The 21,780-nt window shown below is 34.0% G+C and overlaps 3 protein-coding genes across 3 annotated transcripts in view; 1 reads left to right on the top strand and 2 right to left on the bottom strand.

Annotated features, from left to right (window-relative positions):
* The window catches only part of LOC107475671 (BEACH domain-containing protein C2-like), a 22,030-nt gene extending 20,157 nt beyond the window's left edge, over positions 1 to 1,873 (bottom strand). Inside the window, 2 exon segments of the mRNA XM_052257939.1 lie at positions 1,020 to 1,510; positions 1,512 to 1,873. Coding sequence (XP_052113899.1) covers positions 1,020 to 1,510; positions 1,512 to 1,870 — 850 coding nt within the window. The 5' untranslated portion in view covers positions 1,871 to 1,873.
* A 5-nt stretch (positions 1,874 to 1,878) lies between these two features.
* LOC127744996 (BEACH domain-containing protein C2-like) lies at positions 1,879 to 2,962 on the bottom strand. Its single transcript, XM_052257940.1, has 2 exons — positions 2,080 to 2,962; positions 1,879 to 1,949 (listed from the first exon to the last, which is right to left on the bottom strand). The coding sequence occupies exons 1-2, from the start codon at positions 2,960 to 2,962 to the stop codon at positions 1,879 to 1,881; spliced, it is 954 nt and encodes a 317-aa protein (XP_052113900.1).
* Positions 2,963 to 4,575: 1,613 nt separating this feature from the next.
* On the top strand, positions 4,576 to 8,181 carry LOC107475576 (uncharacterized). The gene is made up of 10 exons (XM_021135850.2): positions 4,576 to 4,741; positions 5,195 to 5,369; positions 5,471 to 5,607; positions 5,981 to 6,047; positions 6,180 to 6,232; positions 6,634 to 6,688; positions 6,769 to 6,843; positions 6,931 to 7,051; positions 7,528 to 7,574; positions 7,673 to 8,181. Exons 2-10 carry the CDS (start codon positions 5,262 to 5,264, stop codon positions 7,775 to 7,777), a joined length of 768 nt encoding a protein of 255 aa, XP_020991509.1. The 5' UTR covers positions 4,576 to 4,741; positions 5,195 to 5,261; the 3' UTR covers positions 7,778 to 8,181.
* Positions 8,182 to 21,780: the final 13,599 nt, after the last annotated feature.

Here is a 21,780-nt window from a genome sequence, read left to right on the forward strand (position 1 = left end):
GATGCCATTTTTAGGCAATGATCTGGTCAGCTTTAAGTCACAAGGCAGAACCTCACCATTGTGTCATGACTCAACTCTCAAAATTAATTTTGTCATGTTGTAATAGTAAATATAATCATGTCAAAACTAGGAACATATGAAGAGAACCAGCTTTTAGCAAAAGGGAATAGGTTTTAAGAACTATGACTATAAACTAACAGGAAAGATACCAAAAAGGAATGATGCATAAAATATACCAGCTTAAGCTTAATTTATAGTTTGCATCATAAAACACCTCTCCTAAAAAAGCCTAAGTAAAGGAATATAAAAGGTTTTATATCTATACACCAGCTGAGGCTGGAGCCCGTAAGACTTGAATCAAGGACACTTACTAGCCACCTTTATTTTATGTTGAAATTTAACATTAGTTAGCAGAAAAAGGACCAGAATGAACTCTAGGAAAATAAATGGTTATATATTCAACAGATTATCAATAAGCTAAAAGACAAGAGAGGACTAAAGAAACCGATTACTATCAAAATGAACCTCTCTCTCTCTCACACACACAAAATAAGAAAAAAGAAACTCACAAGGGAGATGCATCAGCTCCAATTTTGTTTCTTGAAAGAAAATGTAACCTAATTTTGTTTCAATGGATAGATTACTGAATGCAAGTTCCTTTTTCAAAATACAAGTAACTGTTGATTAATATTTATCAAGAATAATGGGGGAAATAACCTGGACGTTAGAAAAATAAATTAACAATGAAGAAGAATTACACTAGAAAGGAGCCAGTTAAAATAGCAAAATAAATGGTTTTCACTCAGATAAAAAACCTAGATACGTTTAGAATGTTGCAATCCAAAAAGTTATTAAAAAATAAGGGGAGAATCCATCTTATAAGTCTAGAAAACAACATTTCAAAGGATTATTTATTTATTAGGATCCGGGGCCATTTTGCATGAAAATCTGACACGATACTTATGCAGTAGCATAACAATTTACATGTTATCATAAGATCAAGACAGAAATGACCTAACCTGCAGCACCTGGAGGTGAAGCATCTGGACAGAAACGCCCACTAAGCAAACTAGGATGGTAGAGCAGGTGAATGAAACCTCCGACTTCTGCATCCAATAGAACACTTTCTTCTGCCTTGCTTTGCACATGGGCATTTGTTGCAAGCCATGGAATCCCTGCTGCATTACCAAACGAAGGCACTATATCACCTCCTCTAGAAGCCAAACGTGCCATTTTTTCTTGGCCAATTGGATCTTTAAAGATGTAAACCGGGCCCATCTCCGCAAACAAAGGACACTGACGACGACGGCGTTGCAAACCAGCCATAGTAGGAGGAGGGTTAGTTCCTATGCAGCAAAATGCAAGGGGCTTGGAAATCTTAGGGAACTCAAATGGACGACTTTCATATAAAGACCCATCTACGTATAACCTCACTTCGCTTTCTGCATTCCCAATGATTCCATGCTTGCCTATATGTTCAACACCAATGAAGTACCAGCACTGTGGTTTCAACAACCAGAAATTGTGCATGAAAATAAGCCTCTATCCCCTGATTATCAGAAGATAAAAAACTAAATAAGCGAGGCATGTGTGCTGTACCTTCACCAGCAAGTGCACTAGCTGCAGCTGCAGCTGACATAGCTGATGATCTACCAGACTTAGCTGCTGCAGCAGCAGCGATTGCAGCCGCAACTGTGGCAGTATTTAATGCGTCGGCAAATGATTCAATGTAGATCCATGTTGCAAATGCATACCCATTGATAAATGGCCAGCTTTTCTCACCTGGACCAAGCAAACCAGAACTTTCACCATCGAACTCAAACGTGCAAGCTGGTCCACTTGACTCCTTTTCATTCATTGCTTTCTCCATTGCAATCATTAAGCGTGGAGCCCATATCGTGGTAAGGGTTCTTGTGATGATTTGGAACCATCTATGAAGATCACGAACACTAAGAGAATGCCCAGCCAAGTACTGTATGCAGTGGCACAAGGGAGTTCCGTCCCACCTTATTTGCCCATTTAAGCCAACATCCACAGTAAAAATCTTTTCTGCTGTTCTCAACAGTACTGCTAATAGACCAGCCATTGAGCACATTGCTCTATTTCTAGTGCAAGCACGTAATATGGCAAGTAGTCCCCTCACCATTCGTGTCCTAGGTGACATGACAGCGTCAGAATCACCTACATAAGGAAGCCAGGGAATAAGTTCGCCCGACACGATGGCAGCCCGAGAGTTCAGCATTACACTAGGAGGATTGTTAGCACCATCCTCATCAAAACTTTCAACTCCACCCATTGTTGCAAGAAGTGAATCTACTATTAAGAAAGCAACGTTCTCCATCTCCTCGCCATTCCCTAAAATTTCTACACCGCTTGCAATGTTCTTTAGCTTTTCCATACTTTCTGGTTTCCCCATGATAGCTGAATCAACTAAATGCAATAACTCTGCAGACACATTTGGCACGGCATTTTTTTGTCTTGGCTTTGATGGAGAACGAACAGGAGAAAATCCAGGTGTATTTAAACCAGTTGATGAGGCAGACTGACCAAAATGTTCCTCTGCCTCTGGACTAAATGGATAATGTTGCATGTCAGCAACTGGAGAAGAATACCCTGTCGAATACGTCCCAGACGGATATTGTAAATCCTCTGCATTTCCATCAACTGGTTGCTGTACATCATCTAGACCTGACGGTTGTTTTGAATATGCATACTCATTATTCTTCTCTTGATCTTTCAAATACACTTGCTCAAACTGACTCTCATCCACAAGTGATGTTGCAAAATCAACTCCACGTCCTTGTTTTTCAACTTCATGTTCATCCTCAACGCCACTGCCAACACTTAGATTTTCTTTCTGATTACTCTTACCAGATTGCATCACACTACCATCTACTACCCCACCACTATCTAATTCAATACCGGATGTTTTTATCTCTTTCGATTCATCCTCTTCTTCCATCATACTATTTTTGAAGAAGCCAATAAATATTCATTCAAGTAAAAGAAAGCCCAATCCACCTGCAATCAACAGAACAAATAAATAGATTCGCTTAATAATAAAATTAAAAACCGATATCAAAGGACCATAATATAAATGTTTTGACTAAGCAGAGCATACATGCACTTTGCTCAGTAATTAACTACCTTTACTGTTTAAAAATCCATTCGCAAATAGTAAACCAGTTAAGACTACCAAGTAATAAGAAGAAGAACACCGACTAAATTAACCATTAACACATCAACACGTTACTTATAATTAACCACTTTTACTATAAATTTAGCTAAAAATCTCAAATAAAACACCACTTCGATTGAACACCAACTACCTTAGCCATTAAAATTCTAAACAAAGCGCACGTGCGCGCACACACAAGAGCACTTCCATCGAACATCGAAATCCATGGAATGCTGTAGTTTCACTAAACTCTTGAAAACATTCTTCAATCCTCATAGTGATTAAGCACACGAAATTCTAAATTAAACAACAACAACAGCAACAATAACAATAATAAGTTACCAGCCGACGAAATCCAGAAAATGAAATCGGCTTCAATCATCGCATTTCACATTGCGCGAAAACAGATCAAAGAAACGGATTTCACACATTTCACGCATTCTCATTGTAACTCTTATATTCGAAATCAGCATTGATTCGAGCACGTGAAAAATTAAAATAACATAAATAATAAAAACAGAGGAAAGAGGAAGAGAAAAAAAAAAGGAGTGATCGGAATGTGCGTTACCTTGGAGAAGAATCCAGCGAACGCGATCGTGAGCTGAGAGAGAGAGAGAGAGAGAGAGAGGATTCGATCGGAACGAGAATGGAAATGGCGGAGAGAGAGAAGAGAGAGAGAGAAGGCGCGAATATGGCGCGAGAGTAATGAAGCTTATTGGCAAAGGCTGTGTGGTTTGCTCAGTCAAATATGAAAACATATCACTTTCAGAAACGGAATATAACGGATGCTGGTTCGGTTCGTTTGGTGCGTCAACTGCATTTTGCTCTTTACTCTTTTGCCACCAAATTTCCTCAGCTTCTTACTCAATTTTATACTATTTTCATTTTCTTTCACAATTTTATTGGTTGATTTTCACTACAGTACATAAATATTTACATGTTAACATATACTTTTGTTTACAATTTATGAATTTAACATATTTTGAATGTAAAATTTAAAATAAGCATTTTCGGCTTTATCCTAATATAATAAATAAATAATAATTAATAACTGAATAATTCTTTTGTAATTTGTCAATATAAGACCTGATAATTTGATAAGCTATATAAATATACATTGCTTATATTTTTACTTGTTAGGTAGTTTTTAATAAAATATGATATTGTTGGTTTTAAATTTTTTAATTATAAATTTAATTTTTATATTGTAAACGAATTTTATATGTAAATAGTAAATTCAGTTATATATTATCATGTTAGTTAAAACAAGCCTTTTTTTTAACTATGTAAATGATTATTTAAAAAATAAAAATTAAATTCATTAGATAATTGTGCAAAAAATATTAAATACCACAAATTAGTGAAAATCCCAAAATACCCCCTTATTAACCTGCTGCTTAGTTATCAACCCCAATTCGAAAGAGAGGCAAGGGTTAAGGTTTTCCACCCACACTCTGCCATTGTAGCCGCCACTCCTCCACTCTCCGGCCACCAGAAAAATAGGGGCGTTGCATCTCGCCATCTCTGTTAGTCCTCATCGCATCTTCGCTATCGCCTGAGAAGGTAGCACCTTTGCGATTTTTTATTTTTTTCTGATTTGATTCGTGAGTTTGTTCATTCACTATTTCACTCCTTGGGTTTTTCTCATGCAGCCTGAAACACCAAGCTTCATATAATTGTTTTTTGGTTAATAAATTGATTTACTAATGTTATTTGTTAATAATTCGAACTTCTATTCAAATTTGACTTGCTACAAGTTCATCAATTTCAACCTAGTAACTTTGTTGATTTAGTGTTGTGAATTGAGATAGTACTTTGTTGATGTATTGGAATGTTGCTGTTCGCTCTCTCAATCTATGAACTTACAAACTCTAGGTTTTTTAAATGCTAGAAAATTTGTTAATTCCGTACTGTCTTTTGGATTTTAATTTCATCTCCTGGTGAAAACATGTTCTTGACAACCTTGCTTTCTTCTTTTTCATTCCTGTTTATTCTCACAACTCACACGGGTAGCAGCAGCTATAGCCTTCGAACCACACCACCGATTCTCTAGCAATCTCTTGTGAATTCAAAATCCATTGTAATGAAGAAACACGGCAAAAGTAGAGTGCCACAGTCTCTTGCCGAGACTGAATCTGAGGAGAGTGAGAGGGACGAATCTTCATATTCTTCTTCTGGTTCCTCAGAAGATGTGGGTAACTTCTAAATCTATACATTTGTTCTTTTGTAATGTTTTGGGGAAGATGTGATTATAAAGGTGATAGTAAGTGTCATTGATTTTGATTATTATAGGAAGAAGAGGAGGAGATAAAGAAGGAGTTGGCTGATGTAACGTTCGAGGAGTTGCAGAGAGCACGCTCAAATGGGACACTTTCATTTTTCCAGAAACACAAAGAAGAGAAAAAGCAAAAAAGGGCTAACAAGAATAGGTACTATAATATTATTCCTCCTTCAAAAATGTTGAATTATATCAATCAAGTAGCACCCTTACCCGCACACGTTATTGAACTGTGTTATTTTTCTCATCTTCCAAATTGCTGTAAGATGAAAAACTTAACAATTTTGTTTCTGAGCATAGCTGACGAAGTGTTGCCTGTACTGATTCTTTTCAAGGCAAAGCAGTTTCAAAGATGCTTTTAACATATTATTAACTGAAGGGGTAATTTGACTAATATTATTATTTCAAGGACTTTATTTTCATTTATCTTGATAAATTTGCCCATTCTGCTTCTTCTAAAACACACAAGCCTTGATGTAGCAATCTGGTTAAACATAGGAATGACTGACTCTGTGCTTGTCTAGGCCAATGGAAGCTAGTAGCAAGAAGCCGGTTTCTATTTTTAGAGAGGTCATCCAAGCTCCTAAGAAGGTGTGAGTTTACTTATTTATAAGTTTTCAGATTTACTTATAATTTGCTGTTGATAAGCCACAATGAAATTTAAAGATCTTTCAGAATCTGGATATTTTTTGCCGAATTACCTATAATGTCAATGTTGTTCAGGTTGTACGTGATCCACGATTTGAATCTCTCTGTGGAAAGCTTGATTCTGAGGGGTATGTTCATTTCTAGACATGATGACATGCATGCTCTTTCTCTACGGCTTTATATGTGTCTAGTAAAATTGTATTAACATATTACGTACGCAATCTTTTTAGCAATCACCATTTTGGCGTTTAGCATTCAAGAACTTGAAGTGCTATTCCTTGTGTTTGAACTGCAATATTGTGATCACTCATATGATGGAGTCACAATAAGAACTGATAATAGTTAAAGCAGTGGATATAATAATGCAATTTTCACATTGAAGTCTTGCTTTACGCTTTACATGAGAAAATTTTGTTCCTCCCACTCAAGTTTTATAATGTTTTCGTTTTTTTACTAAATGTGCAAAGTTCTGGTTTACTTCAACGGGAGCGTTGTGGCACTAGTAATATATATGTACTTCTACTTGCAGGTTTAGGAAGAGATATAATTTTTTATACGAGAATGATCTTCCTTCTGAAAGACAGGTAGTCTTCCTGATTCTGGTTGTATTGTCTTTTGACTTATTCTATGACTTTCCTCTTATGACATTACCTGGGCATGACAGGCTTTAAAGAAGGAATTGAAAAAATGCAAAAATCCTGAGAAAATCCATGAAATAGAAGAACGTATGTCCTGGATTGTAAGTACTCATTCTAGGAGTTTGTCTTTTGCCTTTTGAAGCATGTCATGTAGATTTACTTGATCTCTCATGTACGTTTGTTTTCAGGATAAACAGTTGAGGTCTGGCAATTCAGCCAAGCGTATTGATGCAGAGATTTTGGCTAAACACAAGAAAAAGGAGCGAGAAGCAGCAAAGCAGGGAAAACGTCCATTTTATCTCAAGAAATGTAATGCTTCTCCTTCTTCCTTTCCCTTCTCTCTTTCTCCCCATATGTTGGAAATGAAATTTCTGTTTATGTTAATTTTTTCTGGTTTTCTGAGGTAAGTTAAGGTCCATGCTAATCCCATAATACAGAGTATTTATCTGGAACAGAGAAGTAATTCTGATTCAGTGGATAGACTCTTAAAGTAACCTGAATTCCCTTTCCAGTAGTGCATTAGTGGTGTTAGTGGTAATATTCTTGATAGTGATGATGCTTGCAATTTGTATTAGTTGTGTAACACTATATCATTTTGTACCATATCTATGTAGTGTGATTTCAAAGCAATCTAATTTATTGTGGCCACCAAGTTCGGTTTAATAGCCTTCCTATAAATCCAGCTGGGTGTTCAATATTGGCAATAAACTTAAGAATTTTATCAAATAAACAGATAAGATAACTGATATCAAGTCGATGTTCCCCTTTCCTCTTGTATATTGCAGCTGAAATCCGAAAGCAAAGACTTGTTGAGAAGTACGAGGATCTCAAGGTACGTGTAAATGTGTTTCAAAATGTCTCTGTTCTCATTTCTATTATGTCATTATATGATTTTTATTTTTCTCCTAACTAATTACACACTATTTTCAGTCATCTGGTAAACTTGAAGCATTTGTTGAGAAAAGGAGGAGAAGGAATGCTGCAAAGGATCAGAGATACATGCCATATCGTAGATCCGGTGACAATGCAGAATAAGGTTGTTTGCTGTGCTGCAAGATTTACTAACAACTTTCTTTTTTCCCTTTGGGATAAAGTAGGAGCTTTGAATCTTGGTGGAGTAGTGGAGAATTTTGGACTTCAGCCCTTACAAGACCTTGAACATCACAGTCCCATGAAGACTATGGCCTGTGGGAAAAGGTGTTGTCATACTCCATTAGGTCCCTTGTCTTTGTGAATGGTGATTCTCTGATTGCATAGGTTGCTGAGATTCATAGGCTTCAACCAATGAATATGGATGTTAGAGTATGTAACATTTCTTTTCAAAAAACTTAAGAGGTGGGGAGTTTCAGTTTAATTCAGAGATCCCCTTTTGAATTTTTGTGCTTAATTTTTGTTTTCAATACAAAAGAAGGGTTAGTAGATGAAAGTCTCATTAATTATATTTATGTTTTATGGAACATAAATTTAGTTAATATTAATCGCGTCATAGTTTATGGAGCTTAATAAAGATTACATTCATCTAACAAGGCTTATTGAGGGATCTATCCCAGAAAACTATGACATAAGGGAGGATTTGAACTTGTGATAATTGTCTAAGTGGATTGGTGAGTTAAACACCAGGGACGGACATAAGAATATAGGAGGGCGGGTAGTGGGCTTGCCCCCCCGTCCCCCACCCCCAAAAATTTTAAATATTTTATTATGAGAAGCATCATATTAAAATTATAACATCTTAGATAAATTTATTTAAATAACATATTTTATTTATGAATATATTTTAAATGCATATAACAAAATTATTAGAATAATTTATTTATATTATTTTATATCATATTTTTTACTATACAAAGTATAAAAATATAATTTACTATCACATTAATACTTCACAGTAAATTAATTAAACAATAAAAAATAGATAATTTTTATATTTTATTGAATTTAAAACCAGAAAAAATTTTAAGACTAAGATAATTTTTTTATTTNGATTGGTCCTTGCTAACTGACCTAAATTGGTACTGGGTGTGTCCTTTGATATAGGTTATAGGGGTGCAAAGACCCGGCTCGACCCGGTCCCGAACACTTTAGGGACTAATTTGGTGTGATTTCATCGGGTCTAGGATCGGGTATGGGTCTCAAAAATAGACCCGGTCATTATTTCGGGTCGAGTCCGGGCCATAGCACGGGTCACCCGAAGTCGGCCCGGTGGCCCGGTCATCATACACAATTAATATTTTGTGTTATTAGTGATAGATCATGACTATTCTTATGTAGAATTTAAGTATTGTAAACCTTAATATTTTGTGTTATTAATCATTATAAAACTATAAATTAATGTTTTATGTTTAGAATGCATAAGACTTTAGACTAATACATAAGATTGTGTTATTTGTATTGCTTTAAATATTTGGTATTATTAGACAATATTAGTATTGATTGTGGTTATGCTTTAGTATTGATTGTGGTTATGCTTTAATTTTGAAGAAGGGTTGGTTCTTGTTATATTTTTCTAAGTGAATTTTACCATTGGAAATTTGAATTTTTTTACATGCTAGCTTACAAGAAGGTATCAACGTAATGTAATGTTAACGGCCCGGTTTTCACCCGGTTTTTACCCGGTATAATTGTGGCCCGAAAGTGTATTGGTTTCATCGGGTCTAGGGCCGGGTTCGGGTCTAATAAATAGACCCGGTGTATATTTCGGGCCGGGTCTGGGTCACATCAGACCCGGCTTCACCCGGCCCATGTGCACCCCTAATAGGTTATAAGGCTATAGGCCTTTAAATTTTGAATTAATGGCAAATGCATATGTAGCCGAGTTTTTCTAGAGCTATCGGTCCACGGGCTAGGAGCTCCAAATTATATATTATTATTCGTCTTATAGAATTAATGTACACAACCATCTTGAATTAGTGGAGTCTTTAATTTATTCGTCTGTCTAAATAAATATGATCTACGATGAATTAATTTTTAATTTGTCAAACTGAAAAATATAAAAGACAAAAAAAAAGAAGAAAAGAGATGTTAACATTCATTTGTCGAGTTTCTTAAAAAAAATTTCTTTGCAATGATCTCAACTTTTTAGGATGAATTTAGTAAGGGTTAAATACGATTTTAATCCCTGACGTAGAGACCAAAAATTTATTTCGTTCCCGACTTTTTTTTTTTTTGCCTACAAAATGAATAAAGAATAATAAAGAAAACAATAAATAGATAAATAATGAAACTAAATAAAAGTTCAGTGTGTGAAGTGGACAACGCGAGCTTCTTCTTCGGAAGCTCAACGGAGAGCAGCAGCGCTAGGGTTCAACAAATAGCGTCCATGGCTTCCCAGAGTTCAAGAACTGCCCGATTTTGCTTACCTACAAAAGAGTTGCTATGCGGACATGGCGAGAGGTCAATTCTGCGAATTTCATCTACGAAACATAACCCACGCCGAAGATTTTGGGGTTGTGTATATGCTGTTGTTCCTCGTTTGCAATTCTGGGTCTGAGAATTTGGGATTTTTCATCTATCTTTGTGACTTCTATCAAGTTCAGGATGGTTGTGATTTTTTCCATCGGAAAGATCCAAAACCTGGAGGAGCTTAGCAGGAGATTGAAATTGCAAGAACCGGGAGGAAGATTACAAACTTAAAATCAAGATTGAAGGATGTTGAATGGAAGCTTAGGATTGTTGTTGCTTTAGGGATTGTTGGTTGGATTGGGTTTTTGTTTTTGTTGCTGCAGAATCCATATAAGTTAAAGCAACCATATGGAATGCACCTAAATTATAGATGATTAGTTAGGAAATTTTAGGAGATTTGTTGTGTTGTAGGGTTAAAGTTTGAGGATAATTTGTGATGTTACAATGGTTTAATGATGTATCATGTGTGAACCTGTTTGAATTAATGAATGAAAGTGATGGTTAATGGAGTATATGATATGAACCTAGTAAATGGTGTATGAAAGTGATGGTTAATGGAGTATATGATATGAACTTGGTAAATGGTGTATCAGGTGTGATGTTTTAATTTGCAATCTTAATAAAGGTCAGTAAAGCACAATATGCATGAATGAGATTTATGAATCCAGTAATGACCTAATGGCTTGTTTCAATTGAAGAGAAGTTAAAACAAACACAAATCAACCATTAATTTCCACAAGTCTTAGATGATAACATAGATTATCAAGACTCAACAAAGTGTGCCGAAACACCTAATACCAAAATACAGACTTTAAACTAGTGTTTATAAAGCATTGTTCTGAAACTAAACATTGTTTTCATATTAATAAGACATTGATAACAAAAGAGCATAGCAAGCAATATCTAAAGATTCTCCCATTCACATGGAGGTAATTTGGCCATTAGCTTCAATTTCTGCAGAAGAACATATGGTGCACCACTTTGGATGACAGCAAAATGCCTCTTCCTCTTAGATGGCTGACTCAGTGACTGTTTCTTGTTGGAGGAGGTTGCTGCTGCTGCACCCTTGTTCTTGGCCAATGATTAGGTTGAAGGTGCTTTTGGAATGGGCTGGGCTTGGATGTTGGGCTGAGTGGATACATTCTTGGGCTGACGTGCTGGTTTCTTGGGCTGAGCTGCCGGTTTCTTGGGCTTTGAAGATGGTTTCTTAAGTTGAATTGCTGGAAGGTTGGATAGTGATGTTGAAGTCTTTGTCTTCCTCCCTATCCGATTGTTTGACCGGGGGCCAGTTTGGTGTATCATTCTTCCCTCTTTTTGGAGCTTTCCTTGCTTGTTGTATTGAGGTTTGGGCCTATCAAGGAAATGGCAACTATGCAGAAAGAAAGAAGAGATAGATACATAACCAAGTAGTGAAATAAATAGAAAGCATAATATGAAGTAAAGAACATAATGTTACATACCCTCCTTTTTGGCTTTGTGCATCCCTTCTTCTTGTGTCCCACTATACTACAGTTGGAGCATCTTTGAATTTGACCCCTCCGTGATAGGTGATTCTGGCTTTTGTTCTCCTCATCTACAGGCCCTCACTTCTTCTTCTTTATAGGTCTGTGACTTGGCCTCCTATAGGGAAGTGGCATGACATCATCATACTGAGTTCTCTCCCGTAAATTCGGTCTATTAACAAGGTGTATCACCTCCTGGTAGCACTTCAGGTAAGCATCCTTCTTGTAGGAATCATCCACATAGGATTCCAAATCAAGTCCTTTGAAGCTGATGGCATGAGGACATGGAATGCCATTCATCTGCCACTTCCTGCAAGAACACTCAATAGCATCCAGATCCACAACAAATTTATCTAATCTACACATAACCTCATATTTACTAGCAGCTGACCAGTATGGCTTCCAGTCCCTAGCTAAGCTTTCCCGTTTCTCCAATTTCTTCCTAATTATTGGCATAATATTTTTCTAATAATTCTAAATTCTATCTCTATTGGCAGCCCATCTAGTTATCAGTACACCCTAATATCCTCTAACATGGTAACAATAGGTTTTTCTCTTGCCTTTACTGTGACAGCATTGAAACTTTCACTCATATTATTAACAAGGGTGTCACATTTTGAATGAAAAGTAAACTTGGAAAGGACCAAAACCTGGATGGAATGCTGTTCATTGACAGCTCGCAGACATTTCATTTCCTTCTCCCAACCCTTTCAATGACTTGCCTTAGCACACCTCTACATTTTGTTCTTCAACTCCAAACCCAAAAATTTCTTCCTGAAATTGTTATAGAGATGCCTGACGCAAAATCTAGTGTCCACCCCTGGAATGACCTCTTCAAAAGCCGACAATAAACCCTATGACATGAAGGTGAGCATGCATTTGATTAGTACATAAATCATTGTTTCATTAAGCACAACTTGAATTTGTTTAAGCACAAGCTTAGTGTAAAATGTAACATTACCTTCTGTTGATCAGACATAAACGTCCATTTTTCAATTTTCTCTAGACCCAAATCCTCGGCAAGATGCGCAGAAACCAGACCCAGGAGTCCTTTGTCTCGGCTTCCACAACTACATAAGCAATTGGAAGAATATGGTCACTTGGGTCTCTTCCAATTGCAGACAACAGTTGTCCTCCTTGAGGAGTTTTTAAGAAGCATCTGTCCAAGCCAATAAGCGGTTTACAGTACTGAAAACTTTTCTTGCATGCATCAAAGCAGACATACAATCTTTGAAAGACACAGTAATTTAACAAACTTGGATTCTATCTCTCCTGAGCAAAATCCGGGGATCGAATCACTTTCAGGTACACTGATGATCTTGGATTTGTTCTTAGCAGCTCACCACAGTAATCATTAATTCTCTTATACTACTCCTTAAATGCACCCTGGATTTGGCTCAATGTCTCTTGCTTGGTTTTTGCTGCCATTGCCTTAGTCACTATCATATTCCACGTTTTGTAAACCTTTACCACTAGATCCTTTATCTTGATTCTTGGATTGGATTTCACTTTCTTTTTAATCTGGTTGCCTAGCCATTGAGAGTGCATTATTCTAACCTTGTGTGTCTGCATGCAGGTATGCTGCAAATTCATGCTTCTTAGTTGCCATGTTGATTCCTCTCCAACCTTGTGTGCATATAGCCAAAAGGGACAATCTTTTTGACAAACAGCCTGGACCCTTACCAAGTCACACTTCTTAAACTTAATATTACTAGCTGTCTGAACTGCATAGGCTGCCACCATGTCCTTAAATTCTTGGCTAGATTCATAAAGTGTTTCCACCTTCTATTTGTAGTTTCTCATATTTTTTTCAGGTTTATGGACTGAAAACCTCAACCCCTCATAATCAGCATCCTCCTCTGCATCATCAGCCCCCAAGTCATGTCCTCCAATCATATAATCGTTCTCCAAGTCATCATTGTCTGTTGCTTCCTCATTCTCTAAGTCACTTGTCACAACCCTCTTACCCTTGTCCGCAGTAGAGTCCATTGGCACAGATTTTTCTTCATCAAATCCACTATCATAGTCATACTCCTCCTCACTGTCAGTGAAGTGGATGTCTTTGGCACTATCTCCCTCGTCATTATATGGCAAGTATGTTGGGTCATCACTGTCTTCACCATTACTTTCATGGTCACCTCCTCCAATATGTCCTTCCTGGCCTCGCTCTACTCCAACACCCTTATTTTGACATTCGGTTTCAATCGCATCGCCAATAGCATCAGTCTTCTCTTTACCTCCTCCAAAAACCACTATCCCAAGACCACCACCATTATATTCTTCACTTTCGACGCCTCCAGCATCTCCCCCCACGTCAATATAACCAACTTCCAGAAACCCATCGGCATCCCCAACTTCATGCACCACAAACAAATCAACAAAACCCCTAAACTCGACTATGTTGCACATCTCAATTGCATCTGAGTCACCTTTCAACAACTTCAAGTTACTCTCAAAATCATCCGCGTTTGAATCTTTATACCATAATGCTGTGATGGTAGACTTCAAGTATTCAAACTGCCTCAACTCTTCGTATGCCTCAAACACAGACCACCGATCACCGTCAATGCCTTCGATGACTGTAGCTTGACCCTTCAAATACTTGAAGACACCATTTTCATATCCGAATGCACCCCCATACTGCACCCTCATGTTAAAGAGTACCATCTTCTACTCAAACAATCCTATTAGTCAACCCATTACGTTACTAAACCAAATAACAAGAAAAACAAAAACAATAAGCACAAAGCCTAGCATTATACAGAGGTTCGCGCAGCCTAGATTAAACCCTACACCAGTTAGATGCATCAACGAAGGCAACATTGCATGGATAGCAAGCTTACCTCAAAAAGGGTTATCTGCAGCAACGAAGGCAATTGACTAATGCAGCAACACAACCTCGCTCGAACTACCAATAACGGAAGGTCTTCAACCACTAGCCTAGACCGTTCTCGCAGGAACGCTTTCGTAGGGTTTGACACAAACGTTTCAGAGACCAATTGTTTTCTCAAAGACTGACTTACTTGAGGAAGGTGAAATGATTTGGCGAGGATGACATGAAGGGAAAGAAACCATTAAGGACAAAATTGTCTTTAAAATTTATTTTTTGGTGCAAAGGACGATTTTAAAACAAACTGGAACTTTCAAAACCATTTTGTAGGAAAAAAAAAGGCCGGGGACAAAATAAATTTTTAGCCTCTACGTTATGGACCAAGATCGTACTTAACCCATTTAGTAAACATTAATATTCTTCATATTTTATTCTTCCATGGTATTTGACGAGTTAAACCCCAAAATAGTCCCTAAGATTGGCGTTTTACACTAAAATCGTCCCTGAGATTCCAATTGGACCAATTACATCCCTGAGATTGAAAAAAATGCACCATATTAGTCCCTGACCTATTTTCCAATAACGACGTGATGACATGACATGATGACGTGGACTGTAAGTGACACGTGTCACTTCATGATTTGGCTACATGTAATGGTATGATGATGTGGTGACCAGTGATACGTGGCATACTAGCGTGGATGGTTATGCCACGTGTCACAATGTTATTTGGCCACGTGTTCGGTTGTGTCACGTGTCGCATCAGTATTCGTTCACGTGTCATCCATTATGCCATTGTTGTATATGCACCAAATTAGTCCCTCACTTTGCATTACGTGACTCATTTTAGTCCCTGAAATTGAATGTCGTGCACCAAACTAGTCCCTTCACTAATTTTTTCTCATTTTTTTCTATAAATTCAAAATTCTCAATATTTTTAAATGCATTAATTTCAATTCTATTTTTTCACATGTTCTTCAAATAAAAGTGTTTTTATAAAATATTTTTTCTCTTGCAAATACCCTAATCTCCGACTTGGAGTTGATGTGAAGGCTTTTCAAACACCTTCATTACCATCTCCGACCTCTTTCGGTATTTTTATAAAATATTTTTTCTTGCAGATACCTCTAATAGCTGCCGTCTTGGAGTTGACGTGAAGGCATTTCAAGTTCCCTCATTACCATCTCCGACCTCTTTCGTCTAGACTACAGAGGTCAAAGGTGGTAGTGAGGGTGTTTGAAGTTCCTTCAATTTAGCTCATTTATATATAACGAAAATGTGTATTTCATAAGAAAAAAAATGTTTATTTTAATGATTAATTTCTTGTTAAAAACACATGTTTTTTTATGAAAAAAAATGTGTCTAATCAATCATATAATTATTTTTTTATAATAACATACTTATATATTACAAAATTTATCAATGTTAAATTATTAAAAAAATTATATAATTAAAACTAAAATCTTAAAATTTTTTATAAAAACACTTGTATTTAAATGATATATGAAAAAATAGAATTGAAATTAGTGTATCCAATATATTAAAATTTTAAATTTGAAAAAATGAGAAAAAAATTGGTGAAGGGACTAGTTTGGTACACGACATTCAATTTCAGGGACTAAAATGAGTCAATTAATGCAAAGTAAGGGACTAATTTGGTGCATATACAACGATGGCATAATGGATGACATGTGGACGAATACTGTTGCGACACGTGGTACAACCGGACACGTGGCCAAATAACATTGTGACACGTGGCACAACCATCCATGTCAGCATGCCACGTGTCACTGGTCACAACATCATCATACTATTACATGTGGTCAAATCATGAAGTGGCACGTGTCACTTACAGTCCACGTCATCATGTCATATCATCATGTCATTAATGAAAAATAGGTCAGGGATTAATATGGTGCATTTTTTTCAATCTCAGGGACGTAATTGGTGCAATTAGAATCTCAGGGACGATTTTAGTGCAAAACGCCAATCTCAGAGACCATTTTAGAGTTTAACTCGTATTTGACCGTCAAATTTTCAATATTTATTTAAACAGATGAGTGAGCAAACCATTCGACATAAATATTACTTCATACTTAAACTTAAAATTCAATAAACAAATATTTTAGACATTTATTTGTATCTTGGAACCTATAATGTTACGGAGAATTACCACAGTTCCCTATATAATTTCAAGATATTATTCTTATGGTGTATGTAGGTTAGAAATTGTATCATGACTTGTTAATTAAAAATAGGTTTAATTATTTGGTCGGTCCTTATAGTTTATTGAATTTTAAACTAAATTTTCATGTTTTTTTAATTGAATTCCTATATCGTATCAAATTTTATAATTAAATTCCTACTGTGATATAAACGTTAGAATTAACAAAATATTTTGTTAAACAAAACGAATATACCTAACACTAGACAGAATATTTTCTATAGTTTAAGTGTTTAACAGAATATTTTGTTAATTCTAACGTGTTTATTATGGTAGGGACTTAGTTACAAAATCTGATATAGTATAAGAACCTAATTAAAAAAGAAAAAATATAGGAATCTAATTAAATATATATATATATAGGGACTTAATTGAAAATTCGATTTTTCTTCTGCATTCACACTAATCCGCTTACTCAACTTCTTATATTAAAAGTTATTGGTGTATTTGTTTCAATAATCCTGTTATCCCTTACTATTATGGAAAAAAATTCGGATAAAAGATACACTTCTTTGAGAATGAAAAAAAAAATTAATCTACTTTGATAGATTTGGTATTTTAGTTTACATTTTTTGACTCCTTCTCTTTTGACAAAGAAAAGGTTGATCCATCATTTTTTTTTATACATCCTATTTTTTCTTTTTCTTTTTTTGAATGACCGACTAAATAACTAAACCTTAAAAATAAATTGAAAGTGAATCTTAACCTATTAATTAGATCAAATTAAGGTATCAGTATCTTTATATAAAAATGGTTACCTTAACAAATCCCATATGTTAATATGTATATACAAGATGAATATTAATGGGTGAATTCTACCTAATTTTTCCTAAAATAATATATAATTAATTCTTTATAATGTGTTAATTTTTAATCAAATGTTATTTTAATCGGATAACTAACTATACTTATAACTTGAATTATTTTAATTTAATTAGAGTTAATATCTTAACCATAATAGAACTATTTTATAATAAAGTTACTATTTAAAATAGATAATTATATAATTTCTTAAATATTAATAACTAGAGCCTATTTTTTCCAAATCATTCTTTCCCAAATAAAGAAGGAAAAATTGAAAAGTTTCGTTCTCCAAATCAAGTACTCTAAATCTCTCTGTAATGGCTTTCACTTCTTTCCATTCCTTCATCATCGTGACGTCTTCCAAGCATCACCGCTTTATCGAATATCCCATTCTCTCTGACATTGTGCTGTTACCATCCTCCAAAGCATCATTGTTGCCGTTGACACAAGTAGCGCCGTTGTCCTGACGATCTCCTTCCCTCTCGCTATGTTTTTGTCTTTTCTCAGCCTTTAACAAAAATTTTATTTCATGGCCATCTTTCTGATGACTATGATCGATGCTATAATTCAATTAACGACTCGTAAATATCTATTATTCAACTATCATAGAGCATTATTATAAAATATTAGAGCACAACAATTTTTAGGAACTACATGTTTAGAATATTAAATCACCCAACTAATAAATTACATTCGTGATAAAATTTTTTGTATTATATACAAAAATTGATATATTATGAATAAAAATATTTGTATTATGTTTTTTTAAATTTGTGTTAATTTAATTAGACTTTATTACAAAAATATTTGTATGTCATCACTACTTATTTTATACCTAAATCAACAAATCACATCTCAAAGTCCATTTCATTACATGTAGTTTGTCATTTATTAATTCACAAGCTTTAATGCTGCATTAGAGATCTGGCGAGTTCACATGTTTTTAGATATAACAGATAAAGCTTCATTAATATTGCGGTATTTCCACTATTGCAATATTATTTGGATTATAGAAACCGCTGCTGGTTATTAAATATGGTTCTAAAAATTGAAATAGACAGACCGAATAAATCAGTCTAATTAAAAATCAACGATAAAATAGTTTAATTTGATGTCTAAAATTGTAAATTTAAAAATTGTCTAAAAATTGTTGAATCAATCGGTTTTAAAAATTGACCAATTAGACTAGATCAGAAACCGGCCTATCCTTTAGAAACGATGCTATTTTGCTTAATTTAAAAAAAAAAAAAACCATCCCACCCGAGTCACGCCTCCCTCCCTCCAAACCCACCCCTCCCTAGTGAGTGTCACTCAACACAGCAAAGAAAGGGAAAGCAAAGCCATTTCTCTTCAAAGTTCAAAAATCAAAACCCAGACTTTGTTCTAGCTCGACACGTCATCTATCCATCCATGACTTCTCTATTCGAGGCTTCAAGTTGCTCGCCGTCGCTTCACCGTCGTCTCGCTATTCGCCGTCATCTCTTTGTCGTATTGTTCTCCGTTAAAGGTTAGTAGCATTGCTTACAATATTTTTCACTTTTTTCTTTTATGTTCTGTTAATTTATTCTAAACATCTGATTAGTTATTTTTGAAAGTGAAATCATTGATTTTGTGGTATTGTTAAAATTATTGTTAAAAATGGATTTATTATGTTGCTGCTGATTTTTAATTTTTGAGTCTACTATTTTTGAATTTTTGTTGATAGATTTATTGATTTTAGGACTTAGGGTGATTATTTATTGTTATTTTTAAATTTTGTTGCTAATTGTTCTTTATTTTTTACTCTGTTTAGTTTGTTGTGTTATTGATAATGGTGTTTTTGATTGAGTTGATGAGAGCTGCTATTTTTCACTGTGGTACTGCCTTACTGATTTCAGTTATGGTCTTATGAATAATTATTTGATCTACTGTTTTTAACTTTGTAAATAATTTATTGATTTCAGTTATGGATGATAGTATTAATCAAGAAGCAATTACTCTGTGAATAATAATTTATTTGTCAATTCTCCTATTTTAAATGATATATACTATTAATCCTACTCCTCCTAGTTCTAACGATAGTCAGTCATAAGGTTCTTTTAATTTACGAAAAAAAACAATTTAATTTGAAAATTTGTTGCTCTACAAGTAGTAAATAGAAAATTATAGTATCAATGTTTATTTTGTCTCAAGTTTTTAATGGAGGTAGAATTCATAGAATGAAAAAACAAATTTTCATATTGATATTTAATATTTAGATATTTTTTACTATTTAATTTTTGAATTTATATTTTGATAAAATTATATGATTTTGGTTGATAATATTTCATGTAGTGTTTTAAATTTAAAAAATATTTTAAAATTTATCTTAGACTATAATTATATTTTAGAATAATTATTTATAATTTATTTATTTTTTATTTTAAAATAATTTTTTCGATTGAACTACTATTAAACCGAGTAGTCCAATAAATCACTAACTAAAACATTTCTCAAAACCTTGTTATTAAAATCTTTCTTTTAAGGATATGCCATTCATTTAAAAAAAAAGGAATAAAATAAAATATTTGTTTGTATGCTAGCTAGGGTGGTTACATGTCTATCGAAACAGTTCTAGGTTGGCCACACATGGTTCGGTTGGGCACACATGGTTCGGTTTTTTGTCCAAACCAAAAGCAAAAACAAATTGATATAATAGACACCTAATTAGAGGTTTAGACCTTAGTTTTGGTTTTTGGATCTAAATGGTTATATATATAGAAATTTATATATTTTTACTTAACCGTTTAAATATTTCGAATAAGTGATTTTGTAATATAGTGATTGAATTTCTATGATTAAAAAAACAGAAAATTTGATCCTTATCATTCAAGAAAATAATTTAGTATAAAATAAAATAAATTTATATAAAATTCACATTAAAAAAGAGAAAAATCTGAAATAATAGGAACTTTACCGATTAGGTTAACATTAATTTCATAATTTTTGGAACCACATAACATATATATTTTTTATTGAATAAATCTCTATATCTAAATAAAATATTTAATCAAATCTAATTAAGTTGTTATAATTATTTTTTAAATTATATGCCTTTTTTTGTTTTTTTTTCTTTTTTTCTTTCGTTATCGTCATTACCAACAACACTAATATTTTACTAATATTTTTATTGGTTCTGATTTTTTTTGTACCACCATTTGTGTGTTAACTGAAATCTATTTGACGCTACTGATAAGTATTGACCAAATTTTTTAGCAAAGAATAATGAAATTATTCATTATCACTTTATTCAATTGCATTAGAATCCACTACTCCATTTTATTCAATTAGTTCAATTTTGAACAAGCAGTCAAAAAGACTCCATCATCAATAAAAGTACATCGAATTCTTTGGATACAAATAAACATCAAATAAACTAAAAAATGAACTTGGTCAATATTTAATAGCAGCACCAAGTGAACCTCAATTAACACACAGATGAATCGAAATTAATTCAGTTTTGAATAAGTAATAAAAAATACTCAATCATCAACAAAAACACATTCAATTCACTTCTGAATCCAAATGAACATCAATTAAACTAAAAAATGAACTAAAATTACTTGAGGAATAAAAAATTTGATCAGTACTTATCAGCAGTATCAGGTAAACCTCAATTAACACACAAATAATCCGTAATTAATTCTGTTTTGAACAAACAATAAAAAAGACTCAATCATCAACAAAACATATCGAATTAATTTCTGAATTCATATGAATTTCAATTAAATTAAAGAGGAAAAGAAAAAATGCAACAACATACAACAGCAATAAAAGAACAATAATTAAGAACAAATACGCGAAGAAGAACAAGAAGAAGGAACGCAATAAAGAAGAAGAAAAAACACGAAGAAGAAGGAGGAATACGAAAAAGAAGGAATGCGAAGAGAAAGAAAGAATAACACAAAGAAAAAAAAGAAACGCGAAAACGAAGAATGATATATTTGTGATATTATAGTGCGTGTATTTACGCTGATCGCTGGTGTAATGAAAATTATTTTTGTTGAATTTGAGTCAACTTAATTAAATTTGATTGTCAAAAAAATTTAAATGTATAACTAGATTATTTTTTATTTTTCGTAATGTTTTCTTAACATCTTTTTTAAACACAAAAAATCTAGAATCCATATTATGGCACGTGATGAAATGTTGCTTTCAACATTCAAGAAGATTGACCAAATTATTGAATATATAGTATAATAAGTATAAATTAATTAATAAATTATTTAAATTTAAAAATATTATTTATTATAAAATT

This window comes from Arachis duranensis, chromosome 2, assembly GCF_000817695.3.
Source record: "Arachis duranensis cultivar V14167 chromosome 2, aradu.V14167.gnm2.J7QH, whole genome shotgun sequence".
Taxonomy (NCBI): domain Eukaryota; kingdom Viridiplantae; phylum Streptophyta; class Magnoliopsida; order Fabales; family Fabaceae; genus Arachis; species Arachis duranensis.

Coding starts and splice junctions, on each gene's coding strand:
- LOC107475576 (XM_021135850.2), top strand. CDS start 5,262: ATGAAGAAACACGGCAAAAGTAGAGTGCCACAGTCTCTTGCCGAGACT. Junction 5,608..5,980: donor AAAAGGGCTAACAAGAATAG/GTACTATAATAT, acceptor GTGCTTGTCTAG/GCCAATGGAAGCTAGTAGCA. Junction 7,575..7,672: donor AGAAGTACGAGGATCTCAAG/GTACGTGTAAAT, acceptor CACTATTTTCAG/TCATCTGGTAAACTTGAAGC.
- LOC127744996 (XM_052257940.1), bottom strand. CDS start 2,962: ATGGAAGAAGAGGATGAATCGAAAGAGATAAAAACATCCGGTATTGAA. Junction 1,950..2,079: donor AGCAATGTGCTCAATGGCTG/GTCTATTAGCAG, acceptor GCATTCTCTTAG/TGTTCGTGATCTTCATAGAT.